Raw genomic sequence first — 17,940 nt, forward strand, 5'->3', positions numbered from 1 at the left:
AGCATGTAGTTATGCCATTGATGGATTGCTACACGCAGCGTCTCACCTCAGTGAGGGAGCAGAGCCAGTGATTTCTCCAGGGAGGAGCAGGATGTCTTGGATGAGACCAGACTCGAGCGGTGCCTCGCTCTGACATGTGTCAACCTCGATTAGTTTTGGCTGGTGAGTGTGATGACCTCTCCACCAGTAATCTACTAGTACCGGCTCTGACAGATTAACAGTGCTATTAATGTCTAGATGTTTTCCCTCCTGCTGAGGACTCGTACGGATGTGTTATTGATCATGAATGCACATTTCTGCTGTGGGAACCGCTCACCATGTCAGGCCAAGGCCAGAACTGACATGTGGTTTGAACGTTGGAGGTTGGATATAGCTTTGTGGAGTATATGTGTGTGTGTGTGTGTGTGTGTGTGTGTGTGTATGTACACCAGAAAGTATGTGCTTGCTGTTGTATTACAATTCAATTTACAATTTACAAAGTCATTGCTCCAGCCAGACTTGACTGTTGTCCTTCCTGGTTCCCCAGTGGCAGAATGACTTTCCCTCCCAGTCTCTCCCTATCTTGAAGATTTGTCTCTTCTAGAATTACATCATGTCCACCTCTCCTCACTGAATCATATTCCCCTCTTCCACACTCACTCATCCTCCTCTACTCGCTTTAATTTGCTCTTGTAAAAATACTTTTATTTCTTTTCCAAGCCTTTCTCTCATGATCATTCCATGGTCACAGGCATATTGTCAGGACACCTTGGCTCTGACTCTTCACTCCCCGTTGCTTCTAATGATGGTGATCTAGAATTTGATGCTTATTCTACTGTTGCACTCACTGTAAGCCGCTCTGGATAAGAGTGTCAGCTAAACGCTTCAGTGTAAAAGTAAATGTTTCTTTGCATGGAATTTGAAACAAAATGTTTCCAAAGATGCTTAAGCCAAAAATGCTTGAGGATGCTTCAGCCAAAAAACAAGTCACTCAATTTGAAGTGTGACGTTACAGCTGCGTTGGAAATGCATGTGCAAGATCCCCATCTTGTGGTCAGACTTGCAAAGTGGTCTTCAGGAGAATTGTTTCCTTTGGATTCATCTATTTTGACCAATTCATTTTGAGAAATCAATGCTTTTTTCATTTCGCTATTATTTTCTCTGGTTTAACAAACTTGACACATGGATTTCACAGAAGTAGTAATCACAATGCCCTCAGAAAGTATTTGACCCCTTGACTATTTTTGCATTTTGTGGTGTTGCAACCTGAATTCAAAAATGATTAAAATTAGATATTTTCTTATCAACAAGACATTTTCACAAATTTATTGACAATGAAATCTAGCAATATCTTATTTAAATAACCATTTAACCCCCTGAGTCAATACTTAAAGCATATGTCTTCTTAGACATATTTGTACCAGATTGGCAGATCTGAATTTTGGATTTTCAAGCTTGGTCAAGTCTGTGAACAGCTACAGTATCCTCAAGTCATTTCACAGATTTTAAGTGGGATTTAAGTTTGGGTTTTGACTGGGTCACTCAAGGACTTTCACATTCTTGTTCTGAAGCCAATCCAGTGTTGATTTGGCTGTATGCTGAGGGTCATTGTCCTGTTGGAACATAAATTATCATCTCAGTCCCAGGTCTTTGGCACTCTGAAGCAGGTTCTCCGCAAGAATTTGCCTGAATTTGGCTCCATTCATTATTCCCTCTTTCCTTACAAGTCTGACTGACGCTGAAAAGCCACAGCATGACGCTCCCACCACCATGCTTCACAATGAAGATTGTGTTGGATGGGTGAAGAGCTGTGTCCGGTTTCCACCAGACATAGTGCTGTAACACCACAAATGGGAAAAGTCACGGGGATTAGTACTTTCCTGAGGCACTGTATATGATCTATTCAAATCTGTCCTTTTAACAGAATCTTTCTAAGCCAAGACAAGGCCATGAGGCCCCTCCTAACTTACAGCATGGTGTCAGCTGACCTGGCAGCAACACCAGCCGTCCTACCTTTAATAGAATGTGAGAGAACTGGGTCGTTGCGGGAAAACATGGCCCCTCAGAGTCACAGCTGCAGAATGGTGTAAAACCTGAAGTGACCTGCTATAATTCAATTTGTCTTGGTAGTGAAAGGAGTGCTAGGTTCATTTCAAACATTTTCTAACCAGGCTGTCACTCGCCTACATTGTCTGGCACATGCTACCCCAGTCTTTGATCATGCCGAGGCTTATGCGCCCCTGCAGTGTGCATATATTTTTTTGCATGTATTTTTTGCTGTGGGATGCAACAATAATATAGGTGTTCCAGTCATCTGGGCAGACAGCGATATAGTCTGACAATGTTTCCTTTTCATTTCTTTTCATCACTGCAGAGCATTCCACTTTCCAAGGCATTTACTTGGTGAAATTACAGTGTGACTCCCAGTTTTATCATCCTCAGAAAAACTTGCCATTGATCACAGCTGAGGATGTTTATTTTGCTGTCCACTCTTTAGTTGTGACACATTCAACAATTCACGGATATGCATGGAATTCTGATTTAAAGTAACTGCACAAAACCACTTTGAGTTATGAGCCATTAATTGATCGGCCTCACCCACATTCACCAGTGACAATTTCATATTATTGACTAATTCGTGGCCCCTACTGTAAGTAAGTGTTCCTGTTTCTTGGCATTGGATGCAGATGTATAATTTTTTGCACCATTGGCACACCCTACTGGATAGTTGAAAAATGTATCTCAACCCCTTTAGCACTTATACATCATTTCATAATAATTGATCAAACATCTAGTAATTTATGGCCAAAGTCAGAACTTGTGGCCAAAATAGGGGTAGCTGGATACATGTACAAGGTTTCAGGATTATATGACAAACATGTAGGAGATAGTGTATTAAGGATTTGAATTTGACCTTTAATCACAAAGCAAACTGGCCTGTTGTGGAACTTACATATGAAATTGCTTACCAGAAACTGAGAAAATGATTTTGGAAGGGAAAACAAGACGTATTTTACTGCAGCTGAAAGGCTCCACCTGATCCACTGAAGCCCAAGCACTTCATCCCTTTAGCTGAGGCAAGGAACAATGACACTCCGTCCAATAAGGTGGGTCAAAACACTCATTCTGTCGAGGACCTGGTGACTCTCCCAGACCAAAACACTGATACAATTTCTGCTTAAGAAAAGGTTCACACAGCTGATGGGACAACTGTGGTTCCAGAGCAGCATACAAATATATCCATTGTACAGCAGTCACACTTTTTACTGCATTCAACAGTGAATTGCTGCTGCACTATTATTCTCGAGAACCTGATTACCTTTAAATTGTGTTCTCTTTTTTAATCATCAGACAGTGCAAGGAATCAGTTTGTTGAAAAGCTCAAATTCTGTATTATAATATCAGTTTTACAATATTTTGGAAAGCAAATGCTGCATTGTCTGCTGCACTACTAATGGAGGATACGAGATAGATGCATAATGAGCATTTCTACAGCACCCACCACTCAGCCGCTATCATCTGCGATGCACATAATGCCATTGATCAGAATTGGCACCCAGAACAACCCAACAAATTCCCTACAGGGAAAAGCTTCTGACAGCCATGTGTCTGTTGAGCTGCAAGTACGACAAGTACCTCCCACCTGCACAATGGATGTGAAGACAACCGTGAGAGAGAATGTCCACTGGACTGATGGCATGGAAATTTCTAAGTGGAGAAATGAAAGTCAGCATGTGGAAAAACCTCCTCTCAGGAAATGTACAGAGTTATCTTACTCTTCTGTCTACTTTCAAGACAAATGGGCCTTCTGGATATAATCACAGGACAGCCTCTATGTCATTTATGCCAACTTTGAAATCAAATATGAAGGGTAATTGTATTTGTTTTGATTCCATTTTCCACTTTTCATGCTTCGATAATATGTATTGTATTTCCCCCCACTCACATAGATACAAGAAACCAATAGTCAATCAAAATGACTTAATGTTCCCGGTTTTGGTTTCACTATTTTAGCCTTTATCCTATGGGACAGTCTGCTGGGCTGCTGTGCAGTGACCCTCAAAACTGTGGGAGCACATTAAATGCATTGCAGTAAGTCTGGATTTAAGCAAGAATGAAGTAAAAAAAAAAAAAAAAAAAAAATGCTTAGTCTCAGTGAGCAGATGAACTGTTATTTGCATGTTAAGGTATAGCCTCTTTATCCATTTTACATTTCAAGCTTTTACCTCATTGCTCTTTATACTTGAATACAATTCTATTTCTAATTAGGTGTTCCCAGAGTGACTTTCTGATTGGCCTCATTTTTAGTCACCATGCTGTCACCATTGCTCTGTAGTCACCAAGAGGCAAATGCAGGTGAAGCAGCCAGAGTGAGGCACTTCATGCCTCTGGATCTCTGCACTGTCAAGTTTTATCATAGTGTTGAGAAAATAATTTTTCGCAAATCATGTCTGTTCCTTATTGCACAGTATCTAATTAATAACAGGAAGTAAAAGTTGGATTAATTTGACTTTAACTTGACTCTCTGAACACTAGAGGGCGATAGAGTTTATAAATCAATTTCTTCTGCACCCTGATGTGTCAGACATTAAATATTGCAAGAGAGAAATCTGGTGAGTTTGACCCCTTGGCCTTGACCTCATGAATGCTAAACAAGCATTCATGTACTTTAGATGCTAATTAGTCTGCTCTGCAACTAATCAATTACTTTATTAATTGACTATAATAATTAAGTGTATGTTTTGGTCATAATGCTCCTTTGTCAGTTCTTTTCTTCCAACATTCTGGATTAACATTGCTTACTGTGCATTGCTTACGGTCCATATTTCAAAGAGCTGTGCACTGCTGACCTCTGTTCAACTGCTACCCTTCCTCTCTTTTGACCTTTGACCCCAAATCCCCATCCTTGTCTTTATTGACACATTAATCTGAAATTGTTCGAGTGTTGTAGCACCTGATGTCTGCCCTGAAAATAACACATATACACATACACACCCACATGTATATATGTTCGCGTGCACACACACACACACACACACACACACACACACACACACACACACACACACGCACACACATAAACACACTCACAAACACACTGCCTGTCAGTTTGGAGGGAAATTGATTTTTTAATCTCCAGATGCCTCTTGTCCACTCCATGTCATGGAGACGGTCTTTCCCTCTGAGTAATGAGGATCTATACAGTGACACTTAATTATGAAATGCAACCTTGCTAAATTCAGGATAAGCAGAGCTTGACCTGGAGTCATTTCAGAGTATATGTCATGATAGACCTACTGACAAATTTGAAAGTTAGCAAACTGTACTTTCAATTAGGTGAGTGTATTCATAGAGCCAGTTAAGCCTTACACAGTATTGCATGCTATGCATTGTTTACTCGACAGCGGATTGTTTTCCTAAGTGATTTTCAGACAAATGCCTGAAGAGCATATTTCCTCAAATCCCCTCTAAACTGTATTATACAATATATTAACAGCTTACCAAAAGTACCAAAAGAAGCACTTAGGGGAGGCTTAAGCCTTATCTTCAACCTGATTGTTATTTTCCTCCTCTTTCATTTTAGAGAGAGGGATTCTTGTCTTTTAGGGATTTTCTGCTTTGTCATTCTGTACAGGATTTCCTCTGCCCGGGGAATAGTATTCCTATTTGTTTTCTGCTAAATGACTTCCTCCCTCACATTTTCTTTTAACAAGATACAAAGACTGTCCAAACAATACATCCGACGCAGCATTGTTATTGCTGGCTTTTGATTTGAAGAATTCTTATATTGTCTCTGAAAATACAGTGCTAGGATTTATATGTAAAACTGAGTGAAATTTGTGAATGAATGGATGAGTAAATGAATGAATGAATGAATGAATGAATGAATGAATGAATGAATGAATGTTCCTGATTATTTGTGAAGTCTGAAGTCTGGCTAGGGCTAGTAAATGACTAAGTAAATGTCTAAAATAATATCAATAGAGGAACATTACTGAATTTCCCAAATATTAGCATAAGTGGGATGATTTCTTTAGCAGTAGTAGTAGAAGGCAAGTAGCAGAAGTAGCAGAAGGCAAAAAAGCCGAAAGAGGTCACTTATATCTAGTTTCTAGCCACTCACTATGAACGAACCTATTTTTTTTCTTTAACACTGACTTGTCCCTGATTGCTACTCATGAAATGTGACAAAGATAGTTTCTGTTGCACTTGCTTCAAGAATTAGGCTACTGGTGTTTGAAAAATGGGTTAACCTATCCCCAGTCTGCTCATTACTAATCAGTTTGCCCTGTTTTTGACAAACTGCAGTGACAGCGGCCCAGGTCTGAGTCTGTGCTGTGTTGCCATGCCAGGTGGTGACGTAGGTAAGAGCCTGATCAGGATGGTGGCAGAGTGAAACTGGCATCGCTCTGAATAATCTCACTGTTAGGCGTTCACCTCGGCAGACCTGTAGCGTCCATCTTAGAGCTGCAGAGACACACCTACTGCATCTATCTATCTATCTATCTATCTATCTATCTATCTATCTATCTATCTATCTAATCATTCAAAAGTGCAATTATGTCTGTCTAATCAGTCAAAATTACAGTTCAGACATTGTCAGCATATGGCCTACTTGCAATATTGAAAACACCTTGAAAGAATCTGTATCCTTTCCCTAATGAAAAATCACTATAATGTTCCTATAATATTCCCATACTCACAGTATGTCTGTGGTAGTCAGTAGTTACCTTTTAGTGATTCTGCTGTACTTTATGGTACTTTTTTGCTCCTATGGTATCACTGTAATATTAATATTCATATAACTTTCTTATAGAGACTTATAGTTTTGCTGTGATATTTGTATAAAGTAGCATCATTGAGGGCGGAATACTAAGATTTATTATAGCATGACTATGGTTGTATTTTAGTAAGGGACTTATGTCGGCCCAGTCCAACATTGAAATAATCTTATAAACAGAAAAGGCTCTATTTTTAAGGCTTAAGGCAAAATGACCCCAATATAATGTACTTATATACTTTGAAAGCATTTGGAGGTCATGAGGAGTGTAAACACTTCATTGTTCAGGTCCTGAATACATTAGTGAACAATAGGTAGCATTAGGACCCTGGGGCGGATAAGGCTTTTCCTCTCTCCAACCCCATTGATTTGACAGCTTCAGAGCGGACGAGCAGTCAGGGAAAGGATGTGAGAAGGAAAAGGAGGCTTGCGGCTTTTGCGGCACACTGAAGTTTTGTAAGATTTCTTCATTGTATGTGGGCCTACTGCGGGTCCACTGCAATGTCTGTTAAACAAAGCTGGCCATTATTTGCCACAGTTTCAACCGGATAGTCCCGAGTTACCGCTTGGAATATTGTGCCCACTGCGTTTTGTAGGCAAAGCCATCGGAACAGTCAGGACGGGTTTATCTTCTGTGGAGCTGATAATTGATCCTACCCCTCTTGTCTCATGTCCTCTTTTTAGGAGGTGTGCTGCGACGTAGGACTTTGTAACAAGCAGCCGGTGCGGCTGCAACAAATTGTATCTAGACTGAAACTGGAGACTGGAGAAGCACACGTGTATCCTTCCTCCGGTTGCCGACGCATTGTTTCTACAGCATTCACTGGAATAAGACGGGTGCCGAAAGGTTTCGGTTGTTTTTCTTTTTGGGACTGTGTGTACCGTAGAAGATAGAGGGAGAAAATATGTCGCTAAGCAGAAGTATTGAATTTGAACATTTCGAGGAACGAGAGAAGACGCACCGGTCACCAAGGGCTAATTCAGGCTCCGGGTCCCATTCAGGCTCCAGAGGTAACGGACTGGTCCCCAGCCCGGCGCACAGTGCGCACTGTAGTTTCTACCGCACACGCACACTCCAGTCTCTCACATCGGAGAAGAAAGCAAGAAAAGTGCGGTTTTATCGCAATGGTGACAAATACTTCAAGGGTTTGGTGTATGCCGTGTCCAACGACCGTTTTAGGTCCCTGGATGCGCTGCTTATGGAGCTCACCCGCTCCCTTTCGGACAACGTCAACCTTCCTCAAGGAGTCCGGACATTATACACGGTGGAAGGAGGCAAGAGGATCACCAGTCTGGATGAGTTAGTAGAGGGTAAGGGTCACTAATGTAACCTCCTCTCCATGTAACCATACATCACGAAAGGAGGTCAATGGCTGAACATATTTATGGCAATGCGCATTGGATTTATGTATAAGAATTATAGGCTATAACGGTAATGAACAGTTATATAGGCTCTGAAGTCACCAAATTTCATTCTTTATTAAAAGTCAGTGTGTATGGATGTTCTGCCACAGGCCTACTGTAGCCTAAACAGTTTTGCCTTGGGTATTAAACAACTGGGCCAAGACTATGGCCTCAGGCAAGTTGGGCAAAAGCGATTCATGCATTCGCATTCACATTTTGAGAGCTAGGCCTACTTGAGCATTGCTGTGTAGCCTACTTTGAATATTTCATTTATGTGGTCTATCAGGAAAGTTGAAATTTTGACTTCAAAGCAAAATGTTTCTTTGAGAATAATCCTCCTTTGAGCAAGGCATCCTGGTAGAGTTCTGCAGTACTGTATCTATCCCCATTATGGTTTGTTGGATTCTGCCCCCATGCATCTTTGTGGCTGCTTTGACATAACTGTTCTGACATGCTTGACCCAGCGTTGAGCAGCAGTCAGAGCCAAGCAGGCAAGCAGCTCCCTGGTAAGTGGGGCTTAGTCCAACACAGGTCTGCACTAATGTGCATCCATTGATCTCAGCTGGAGCCTCTCTCACTCTCCCTCCCTCCTTCCTCTCCAAATGAGTGTATTTGATTCAGTATTGGTGAGCCCAGATTGTGTGGGTGTGAACGTGCCCTGTATAACTGTAAGTGCATGCCTGCCTGCGAGTGTGTGTGTGTGCGTGTGTGTGTGTGTGTGTGTGTGTTGTTGGTGCAGGGTTCATTGGCTGTTATTTCACCCTTGGGGCATGAAAGATGAAGGTTTTCCCTCGCCCATCCAGCGTCTGTTCACTGCTCCTGTTTTAGAGTTGACTGAAGATTTAGAAAATGTTTTTATTGAGTTCTAATTTAAAAACTAAAAGTTGAATGTTGAAACTGATAGCTACCACTGAAAAAATTACTGTAAAAAAATACTGTCTCTTACAGTCAGTTTATGTAGGGTCAGTGAATGTCTTTTTGGAGAGTGCAGCAGGTGGGGGCTTAATGCATTCTTGGCACAGTAGTTTTTGAAAAAGATTTAAAATAATGTGGCAAAGGCAGTCACATCTTCTTTCAGTTTTCACTACACTGCATACACATGTGGAATCCAGCCTCCTACCCCTTCACTTTCCCGCTGTGTTGTGCCGCCTGCAGGGACAGCGACCTCTCAGTAATAAGTTAATCTTCATGTTCAGACCCAGAGTGTGCTGTCTACTCTGTGACCTCCAAGCAATCCTCTTTTAACACCAGGGGTTACCGCTCGGCCACACTTAACTCCAGATCCGCCGACCTCTTACTGCAGTGATGCCTCTCACATCCTCGGCTATTTTCATCTCACGTCCTCCCAAAACTTTAGACTCTGCACTACACTCATTTCCTCTGCCCCATCCCCTGAGAGACCGGGGAAGATTTAGGCCAGTGCCTGATCCGCATAGCATCGCATAGTTCGGCATATTGAGCAAAAGTTGTTTTGGTGCATTGGATCTGCTACAGATCATTCTGCTCCCGCACTTCTGCGCTTCAATATATAGGTCACCCATTGCTAAATGAGGACATTGGGTGTGTATTAATGATTAGGTCATTAGGTCATCTAAGAAAGGAGAGTTCAGTTGCAGCTGATACACAAGTCCTATTGGTTTTTAATTCTCCCTGTTTATTTTGGAACCTCTAACAAACCTCACCTCTCCTCTTATTGTTAGCAGACGTTGCACTTAAGAGTTTGGTCCCAAACTAGAAAAAACTCTTTTGACTCCACAGTTCTTCCCCTCTCTGATGCTTCAACAGCTCATTTTGTCAGTGATGTAAACACAGGGGTCTATGATGACGACAGCAAGGCCATCACACTGTCCCGAGTCAAGCACAAGTACGTACTGTAGTCACACAGGCTGCCTTGACTCTCCACCAAAGCCCCTCCGGCTGGAGACGCAGGCGGGCGAAGCAGCAGTGTCTTGTCTTTGTTTACTCACCCATCTAATGGACAGGGAGAGGGGACATTACTGCACAGCTCAGCAGTCTGCCTCCATTGATTGAGGACTGCTGGGGCCTTTTGTGTGGAAACCCAATCAAGCACCATTCACATGTGAGCCCCTTATAGCTGGATGGGATTACTGAGTCGACCAGTCAACTTGAACTGCTGTGCTTGTGGAACTGAACACAGAGAGGCAGCAGATACTGAACTGGGGTTTAGGAAAAGCTTTGTAGTTTATGGCGTGAATATGCAGAGGTGCACAAAAAGCTCACTGATAAACAAATTCTTGTTGGGACAATAACAAGTCTCCCGAGCCAAGGGATTTATCAGTTCCGTTGGGAGGAATTAAGCCTTTTAAGGTTTTTATGTCCTAAGTGTTCGCAAATATATGATAGCGGCATTAGTAGCTCATTTCTAGCTGTGCTGAAGTCTTGTTGTACTCAGAAACGGTGTGTAATGAGTATCGATTGGCTGAAAAGAGAACTTTGAGACTGAATCACATGCTAAACCTCATACTGAAAATACAGCACATGTAACAGCAACAGCAAAGTAAATCAACTTTTTACTGAGAAAATGTCACGGTTTTAAATTCATTATTGATAACAGATCCAATGAATTAGGACTACTCATCGTTGAAAGGAGAATGTTTTGAGTTTTAAACCATGTTAGTTTCACAGAGGCTGGACAATTTACTTTGATTAATACATTTATAGTTTTTGGATGAAAAGGTACGTTGGCCAGCATCATGAAAGTATGCATAATGGATAGATGAGATTAATATTCATTGAGTATTAATTCAGAAATCTAGGAAAGACCATACATTTGCTATTTGCATCTCAGAATCTCAAGGGGTCACTTTGCAGGCCTTAATGTCACCAGTCATACTGTGTGATTTACCATTTAGTGATGGTGTGTGTTCTATGAGTGGCAGCTGTGTGACCACTACAGTGAGAGCAGCTGCGGTGGGTTCAATGTCCCTGTTAAAGGCGATCTCATCTGTCCTCCACATGGGGACTACAGCCAGCGGAGGGAGGCTGAGGCTCCCCCTAACCTCGCTGGGGGACGTCACACCTGAGACCCCCGAGCCCCAGGGAATACACTTCTGTCACCAGTCGCCATCTGAGAGCATCAGTATTCTGTCGGTGCCCCCGAATGGATGGCAGCCCCAGTTATATTTTGTCTTTGTTTTCAGCCATAGCTCAGTCCCCCCAGCTGTGTCCTAGCCTCTTAATTAGCCTTTGGTTAATTGCTAGCTTAATAAAGCCAGGCACCGTGGGACACGCTGTCTCATAAGGCTGTCTTGCACTGTCTCACAAATCTTTTGTCTTGACACACATCCGATAACCAAAATTTTATAGATAAGACTTTATTTTCTACATGTATCAGTGAAGTCAACTTTTGCCAAGATGATTGTGAATGCAGCACCATGAACAGCACATGTTTTTTCCAAGTAGGACTCATTAGTTTCTGTGTAATGTGGGATTGTATTCTGATGTGTGTTAGCTCTATGGTCAGCTTCAGGGCTAAGTAGCTCTCTTTTTATAAAGAACCAGACCCAGCCATTGTGAGATTGTCACACAGATTCAAAGATACAGGTGGACCGTAGCTGTCATTGGCAGAAACATGTCTAAACAAACTTGAGCACTATGGATTAGTATGATCTTTATTGATGTAGTGTATAATGCTCTGCAGGATATTGGCTCTGCTAAGCTGGTTTCCTTGCTGGTTAGACATAATTTTAATGCACTACTTATGTTTTTCAGCTTATCAGTTTGTGTATTATTATCAAAGCCATGCTGTTGATCTCTTTGCAAGTCCGTCAGTGAGAAACTCCCTGACCTTTGTCTTCTGGCCCATTCCTGTAAATCACTTCACTGAGAGACAGCGGATGCTCACTACAGCAGAATGCAGACATAGTATTATAATCTATATGAGGCTGCTGTTCAGCTTACGTTGCTTCTGAGAGAAGGTCAGTTGTTCTTGGACTCTTCAGCACTTCTGAATGTAGCAGGAAGAGAAAGTCTCTCCCTCGCTTTCTCACTCTCTTTCTCTTTTTCAGAGTGAAACTGAATGGCAGAGCAGAAACACATTTTCTTATCCAACACTCAGCCTTCAAAGCAATCACAGGACATTCTTACTGTGGTTTTCATTTACCAGAAAAGCCCCTGTAGTTGTCACATGACTTTGTTCTTAAGGGGAAACACTTGCTTGTTAACTGTTAGAATGGAATGCCGGCAGAAAAAAACACAAAATGCTTTGCTTTGGAGGAAGGCCAGTGCAGCAGCTCAACAGCTGACAGAGAGAGAAGACAGTGTTACACTGGCCTGGCCTCTCAATGTGCCTTTTTGTTCCACTGAGGAATGTTAACTCATTGTTGTCCATTGTAGAACTGATTGGCTTACTGCCACATGGGTGAGTTATTTTACGGTGCATACCAAACACATAAGCTGGGTTCTTTTTCTAGTGCATTATATGTATAGTCTGCACATGCCTTTCCCCCGTATTTTGTATTCTTAAGGCCATTTTGCCAGGAGTTGATGTGATTTGCAATAGATCCATGTTTTGACTGTCATTTTTAAATAACATGAGGCTATGTGCACATTCACCTTAGTGCTAGTGCAGGATAGATAGATAGAAATACATCATTAAAAAGTTAATCCACACAACAGCATGCTGCTCCAGGACATTTATTTACAGTACACAATGTTTCGAACAACCTGTCTTGGTCTTCATCAGGTTGTTGACTGTCACTTCTGCCATTTTTTTTTTCCTCCAGGTGAGAGCTATGTGTGCGCCTCCAATGAACCCTTCCGCCGCGTGGACTACATTAAGAATGTCAACCCCAACTGGTCCGTGGGCAGCAAGACCGGCACGTCTCGCTCCCTCTCCTCCCTCAGCACGCTGAAGAGCGAGCTGCAGCGCGAGTCCAAGGACTTCATCAAACCCAAGCTAGTCACTGTCATCCGCAGCGGTGTCAAACCCCGCAAGGCGGTGCGAATACTCCTCAATAAGAAGACGGCGCACTCCTTCGATCAGGTGCTTACCGACATCACTGATGCAATCAAGTTGGACTCTGGTGCTGTGAAGAGGCTGTACACTCTGGAGGGCAAGCAGGTAAGGCTAATACCACACATGCTCTTTTTAGGTTTAAGGACTAAAACTGCAGTCTGAAGACATTATGGATACCCCATGCAAAGCTGTGCATCCTCCCATTGGTACTGGAGATTGCAGGAGTATATCCCAAAGCCTGACTAGCAGTACTTCATATGAGGTTCTAATGTGGGTATTTAATTGCAGCGCTGGTATTCTAATCACCATGCAAACTCTTGTAAAGCAGTGAAAGGTATTGTTTGTTCTTGACAATATCTGTGAACTCTTCAACTAAATGGCCATTGCAGGGATTGAACTTGTGACATTCCAGTTATGGGACAGCCTCTCTAACCCACTAGGTCACCCTGCTGCCACCCACTTTCTATTCATATCATCTATTGTTTAGCATGAGATAAATAACGGCACACCTGATAACAAAGTTGGGTGAGGCAGTTCTTTCATAGCAGTTCTCCAGGACTACATTAGGATCTGGAGAGTCAGATGTGCATATGAGAACCAGATGGAACTGCTAGGCTGAGCTTTTCCAGCCAAATGTTTTATCTCTAAGAACCACTATGATCTATAGGCTTCAGCTGTGTCAGCAGTCTAGGTAATTACATCCTGCTTAATCATCCAAACATAATTACATGCCACAATTATTTCAACTAGACGCTAATAAATACATTTTCGAGTTCAGTCCTTTGGCCAAATCCTTGAGTATATTTTCCTCCCTACCTGATCCGCCCCTATTAAGTCATGCAAGACTGACTGTCTGCGCTACAATCCTATCCATCTGGGACACATATATAGTAATGTTTCCATTTGAAATTCTCATCTTGGGCTCCCTGGTGTTATGAGATGAGGTGAGTTTGAACACATGGTGCCTTTTGTGTCCCTAATCAAAAAGATTGATGTTAATGTTGCCTCATCTGGGGGAAGTAAATATCTTCCGGGTTTTACATAATAGTAGTAATAAACTTAATTTGTATGTCTTTTTGAGTTTAGAGAATTCTTTAACAGTGAAATAAAGGCAAACATCCAACTCATAAAGTGGTTTTAAAACAAGAAGACAGCACAAGATACAGTAAAAAGATAAGAATAGAGAGTAAAAACAATATATTTTTATTATTACTTTCTTATCTAGAATGTAGCCATGATCACTCAAACTGTGTTGTTGTGCTGTGTGCACAAAAACATACTGATGGCAGACAACTAGGGGAAGTGAAAAAGAAGAATCTCCTCCTTTCAAATGCCTAAGAGCTTAATACTGAGAATCCAAGTGTGACAACCGAGCTGGCTGATGTTTGTTCCCTGTGAGCCGACAGGAATCTTCATGGGCAGGTCAGGCCGGAGAAATGACTCATGAGAATAATGATCCTTATCTCCTCTGACAGGGCCGGCCCAACATCCACTCTGTCACCAGACCAGCACTGTACAGGCACATAGCTGCATTGGCAAAACGTTTAGTATGCTGGATGGTCTAGAACTTGATGTCTGTGAAAACAACTCAGCTAGTGGGAATAATTGTGAAGCGATAAAGTTCAGACCTACACTGAATTCAGTGTATTCTCTCTCTCAGTCAACTCTGAAAGTGATATATAGCTTTGGTATAACAATTCTACTGTTCCCATGACATTTATAGTCCATATGTTTTGCATATCTTCCCTAAGCACTCAGTGACCAACACTGGCTGTCCTGGTTATCAGAAATACAACTAAATCCTGTAGATTTGCCATACTACATTTTACTGTAGTCTGTGTAACTATATCAAGGAGTAATTCTGCCTCTTGGTAATTATTGCTAAAGATTGTCGGGGGTTGGGGGTGGGGGTACACACTCTAGATGGTAAATGCCAGAGGTTGGTGTGTTCGAAAATGTTGTACTAAAGTGAAATATCACTTAATCAATGCAGTGCCCATAGCTACGCCCATTCATGGTTCTCATGAGATACACATGAGAATCCCCTCCATGACCAATTCAGTCCTGAATCTATGACAAAAAGCCTTGGTGTGTCTCTGTTTCCATCTCTCAGTAGATTCCTTGTAGATAATTTTAACAGGCCTTTCTGGGCTTCTTATTGCCATGAGGAATGCATTCAAGTTACTTGGGTGCTTGGGGAAAAAATTCTAGTGTCCTGCTGTCTTGTTACGAGCTATCCAGCTTCTACTGATGTACAGTAGCCACTTAGACCAATCCTTTATGATTGTGAAATGAGAAGAGAGAGAGACAAAAGAGGCGGGGAGAACATCAGACAGACTGAAAGAGAAGGAGTACCCTTCCTCCAACGTCTCAAGGGTTTGTTTCAACCAGGCAACTGCCGCTGGAAGTCTGCGTCTGCAGGAATGTGGCGGTTTGTTGGAAGCATTTGATAACGTCTCTGGGGATTTGCCTTTTTGCTAGTAGTGAATCCAAATTGAGAGCTCCAGGGTCTGTCTGGGTGAAGTGTCTATCCCTGAAATTCACACTGAATCCCCCCCAGCCCCAAATCAACCAGGCCTGGCTTTTTATCTTTTAAAGCTGTGAAAAAAAAGAACTCACAAGCATTATGCTAATATGATAGGATTAGGGTAATACCTGTATAATGGTTGGCCCGCACAAATGCCTGAAGAATGTTAAGTGATGTACTCCGTTATATTTTATTTTCTGTATTTTTATACATCATGAGCACTCATGCAATTGTTAAAGTTAAAGCTGTTTCACCAAAGCCTCCCATCATTCAAGTTGCGCCTGCCAAAATAAAACAAATGTTCATGCCTAGATTTCTGTCTTGTCCATAAATATAGGCTGGAGAGATGATGTGTCGTGTGGTTAGGAAAACTGTAGAAATCAAAATATTATTCACTATTAGTCATTCGCACAGCTTCGCCTACAGTATGATCGTAAATGCAGCAATATGGGTAAGTCATTGGAGCAAAATCCCAAACCACACAGCAACTCTGGCCTGTTGTGCTCTCAAGCAAACATGACATCCTTTTTACTGGATTAAAAATGGATGCCAGCCAATTCTGCCACCAACATAACACCAACATTCATTGCATAATGAATTAAAATAGGATGCAGGAGCAAGTCATGATTTTTTTTGTAGTCATTTATATTTTAGATCGTAATTCAGCCATTTGTATTAATGATTTAGGACATGTTGTATAGTTTTGGGGATTACACTCTTGAGGTGACACATTACACAACTCTTTTGCTGACAAGTGTGCCATTTAGCTTCCCTAGAGGATCGCACTCATCACAGGGTTTTTGATGATGAAACCATCAGCCATCAGTTGCAGCAGTCCTTTTCCTTTCCTTGAAGGATGATTCCTGCTTTCTGCTAGAGCATGCCAAATCCATCCATACATACATAAAGTGGTGGAGAACATAAAGAGAACATAAAGTTCTCCACCACTGAGTTTCCTCTGTCACATTTGATAGTGCGGCTCTTATAGTGCATCCTACATGGTGTCATCACATGCTCCTCTACACCAATGCCTTTTAGATAAAATCAATAGTCCCCATTTATAGGGAGATCAATCTTTGAGGTTGATGTTAATGTGTTTATGAGGCGATAATCCAATAACATGTCGTTGTTGTCAGCAGTGATGACTGCAGCAAAAGCCAAGGTCTATTACTATCAAATCAACAGGGAGGAAAACAGGATGCCTGCCATCCGCACATTACTAGGTATTGAAAATGAATGTTAATGGGTACCATATTGATTTTAAGGCATCAAAAGGCTTCAAACGATTGGCTTTTTACCAAGAGTACTCAAGTTGTCTTCGTAATGGGAATTTGTACCGAAAAAATCATCACTGTCTGATTCCATTTAGAAGAGCTGCTGTAAGAAATTTTAGAAAAGATGAGTATTGTTTAGAAGCGGTATCATTTTGAAGCATTGGAAGCTCTATTGGTGCTGAAATATTTCCACCGATGCCTAGTCCTTCACTTGAATGATACCGTGTCACAACGGCAGTGTAATTTGGTTAAGCTGTGTGTGACAAATTAAATTATGTTCTAGTTTTTCAGTCCTGTCACATAACCAGCTTTGTGTTGGTTTTCTTGCAAGGACAGCTCAAAGAACACGGGCCAATGTATTTTGTCGTACATAAGATATAAAATCTATAAAAGTGATAGCATTTTATAAACCAAGGACTTACCTACTGTTCTTCAAAAAGTACCAAGATTTTATTTAATTTTGTCTCATGTAGCATTTTGTAAGAGGAGGTGTAACTTTCAGATGGAGATGCTCAATTTGTAACAAAGCCCTTCTTTATAATGGGCTACATTCTTTTTAACACTTATTTGTAGTCTTCCAAGAAAGTTAGCTATTTTAGTCCCATCCACCTGCTGATGCAACCACCCTACAGCAGCAGCCAGACACTCACTGGCAAGACAGCATGTGTGTTTTCATGCAATAATATCTCAGTAGCCACATAAAAAAGAATGTACTCTATGTTCACTCTAGACTCACATTACTCTCTTGACTCTCTCTTAATTAAATTAAGAGTCTAATTTAGAGTTTTAGCCCATTAAGCCTGCAACCTGATCCTTGGAGACCAGAGCTGGACACCTGACAATAGAACTCAATTTAACTGAATATGAAACTCTTTGAATGTTATATATGAGCTACAGCTACCCCTCCCTTCCCCTTATAGAGCATGCAAAACCTAATCTTGATAATTCTAAACACTGACTGTTTATAACTGAATGGGACAACATAGATTGTTTTCAC

The 17,940-nt window shown here is 41.5% G+C and overlaps 1 protein-coding gene across 1 annotated transcript in view; it reads left to right on the top strand.

The window, feature by feature from the left end:
- The first annotated feature begins 7,665 nt into the window (after positions 1 to 7,665).
- The window catches only part of dclk2a (doublecortin-like kinase 2a), a 41,217-nt gene continuing 30,942 nt past the window's right edge, over positions 7,666 to 17,940 (top strand). The window contains exons 1-2 of the mRNA XM_071519713.1: positions 7,666 to 8,071; positions 12,910 to 13,247. Of these exons, the coding sequence (XP_071375814.1) occupies positions 7,666 to 8,071; positions 12,910 to 13,247 (744 nt within the window). The remainder of the gene's footprint in view (positions 8,072 to 12,909; positions 13,248 to 17,940) is intronic.

Source organism: Centroberyx affinis, unplaced genomic scaffold, assembly GCF_046629955.1.
Source record: "Centroberyx affinis isolate AG114_WGS23_722 - 3 ecotype Tasmania unplaced genomic scaffold, CSIRO-AGI_Caff_v1 ptg000723l_1, whole genome shotgun sequence".
Lineage (NCBI taxonomy): Eukaryota > Metazoa > Chordata > Actinopteri > Beryciformes > Berycidae > Centroberyx > Centroberyx affinis.